A 2,411-nucleotide genomic window follows, 5' to 3' on the forward strand; every position below is an offset into this window, starting at 1 on the left:
TAAATTTGTTGGTACCACATATATTGGGCCTCAGACTTTGACGCATTGGGCCTTAACATTTGAGCCTCATTACCCAGCCCATTATTATGTAAAAGGAGGAGCCCCTTATTCTATAAAAGGGGACTCCTCCCCCCTCATAAAGGAGAGTCAGATCTCAGATCAGGGGATACCCCCAAAACATACAAGCCATAAAGCTCACAGAGAAACTCTCTCTTTCTCTAGGGGACTCCTCCTCACACTTGTAATCCATACATTCATACAGAGAAATACAATCAACATCAGTGTGGACGTAGCCTAAACATTGGGGTGAACCACGATACATCTTGTGTTCTTTACTTTCTTGCATATTCAAGGTCGGATTTACGTTGTTCCAAGACCCCTCCGATTTTGTGCATCAACATTTGGCACCGTCTGTGGGAATCAACACGAAAAGCTATGTCGGTTCTCTTTTATTTTTTCATCTCACCACCGTGAAACTGCAGAAACCCAAGAACCCAGAAAACCTCAAAACGTATCTCAAACTTTCTCAATTAGTCCCCCCCACCAAATCAATTTTCTCTGGCAAAAAACCAGACCCATAAATGGATCAGAGATTTCATGGCCTGCCTCATTTCAAGAGATTCAGACTCATGCAGCAGAAATATGCTATTTTGTCCCCGTCGCGCCTTCCAGCAAAGAAGCGAAAGACGCCGAGAAACCAACTCGTTCTTCTTGACCCCACCGCCTCTGTTGCTACTGGCTCCACCTATTCCCTGCCTACCAAGAAAAGGGTTTGGGTGTTTCAGCCTAATTTGTTCACTGAAGAGCCACTTTCGACATTGGACCTTAATGTCGAGTATAAGCCACCTTTTGGGTGGGAGCTGGAAGAAAAGGCAGTGGAGAAATTGGAGGAAGAGAAGGGTGAAGCTGAAAATGGTTGCAATGAAGATTTTGAAAATACCCAAGAGGAGAAAAGCCAAGAAATCGCAGGGGATGGAGAGTGCAATGAAGAAGAAGAAAATGATGCTGATGATGAGATTGTTTGTGCTGTTTGTCAGAGCACAGATGGAGATCCATCAGATCCATTTGTCTTCTGTGATGGGTGTAATTTGATGGTTCATGCCTCCTGCTATGGCAATCCACTCATAAAGGGTATTCCGGAAGGTGATTGGTACTGCGCCCAATGCGCATTTTCTGCTGTGCATTCCTAATCCAATGAGTCATGTTTTTTCTGCTTATGTCTTGTCAAAAGAGGGGCAATAAAGCCCACCGGAGACTGTAGGTGGGCACACATTGTGTGTGCGCTTTATGTCCCGGAGGTGTTCTTCAAGGACCCTGAAGGCCGGGAGGGGATTGATTGATCCAAGGTTCCGAAAAGGCAGTGGAAGGAAAGATGTTATGTTTGTGAGAGTTCAAAGGGGTGTGTTATTCAGTGCTTCGAGCTTAAGTGCCCTCTGGCATTTCATATGAGTTGCGGCTTGAACGAGGATCTTTGTATTGAGTACAAGGAATGAAGGAATAAGGGAGCTATTGTGGTTGGGTTTTGTAAAAAGCACTCAGATCTGTGGAAAAAGCAAGAACAAACTGAGTGATGCTCCACTATTCCACTATCCCAAGGGATAACATGATTAAAGATAAGAAGATGCCCACCAACATGCTGAAAAAGATGAAACTTTCATCATGAAGGAGAGTGTAGTCGCCCAACGACTGCTTTATTTATTTAATTTTTTTTAATGATGTCATTTATTTTTCTTATCTTTTGGAGACATCTATATAACCCCATTAGAGGGTAATCATAAATAAAGAAAGAAGGCAGCATGCAAAAAAAAAAAAAGTACATCTAGTACTCCAAAATTATTTGGCTGCCTGCCACTATTATCACAAACCAGGTGATCAAAAGTACATCCAGTACTCCAAAATTATTCGGCAGCCTGCTGCTATTATCACCAACCAGGTGATCAAAAGTACCTCCAGTACTCCAAAATTATTCGGCAGCTTGCCGCTATTATCACTCACAAGGTGATCAAAAGTACGTCCAGTACTCCAAAATTATTCGGCAGCATGCCACTATTATTACCAACCAGGTGATCAAAAGTACATCCAGTACTCCAAAAGTATTCGGCAGCTTGCCGCTATTATCACCCACAAGGTGATCAAAAGTACGTTCAATACTCCAAAATTATTCGACAGCCTGCCGCTATTATCACAACTAGGTGATCAAAAGTACGTCTAGTACTCCAAAATTATACATGAGCATCACTTATGTCAATCATAAATAAACATTCATGAGCATCACTCATGTCAACATTCATGAGCATAATTCATATCAACATTCATGAGCATCACTCAAGTCAACATCCATGAGTATCATTCATGTCAATGAACATAAACATTCATGAGCATCACTCATGTCAATCAGCTTCAAAAGCTTC

General features: G+C 42.1%; 1 protein-coding gene across 1 annotated transcript; it reads left to right on the forward strand.

Moving 5' to 3' along the window:
• The first annotated feature begins 581 nt into the window (after nucleotides 1-581).
• Nucleotides 582-1,190, forward strand: LOC103433473 (uncharacterized). Its single transcript, XM_008371736.3, has one exon. The coding sequence runs from the start codon at nucleotides 582-584 to the stop codon at nucleotides 1,188-1,190; it is 609 nt and encodes a 202-aa protein (XP_008369958.3).
• The last annotated feature ends 1,221 nt before the right edge of the window (nucleotides 1,191-2,411 follow it).

This window comes from Malus domestica, chromosome 04 (assembly GCF_042453785.1).
Source record: "Malus domestica chromosome 04, GDT2T_hap1".
Lineage (NCBI taxonomy): Eukaryota > Viridiplantae > Streptophyta > Magnoliopsida > Rosales > Rosaceae > Malus > Malus domestica.

Bases quoted from the DNA above. Each gene is read 5' to 3' on its own strand.
- LOC103433473 (XM_008371736.3), top strand. From the start codon at position 582: ATGGATCAGAGATTTCATGGCCTGCCTCATTTCAAGAGATTCAGACTC.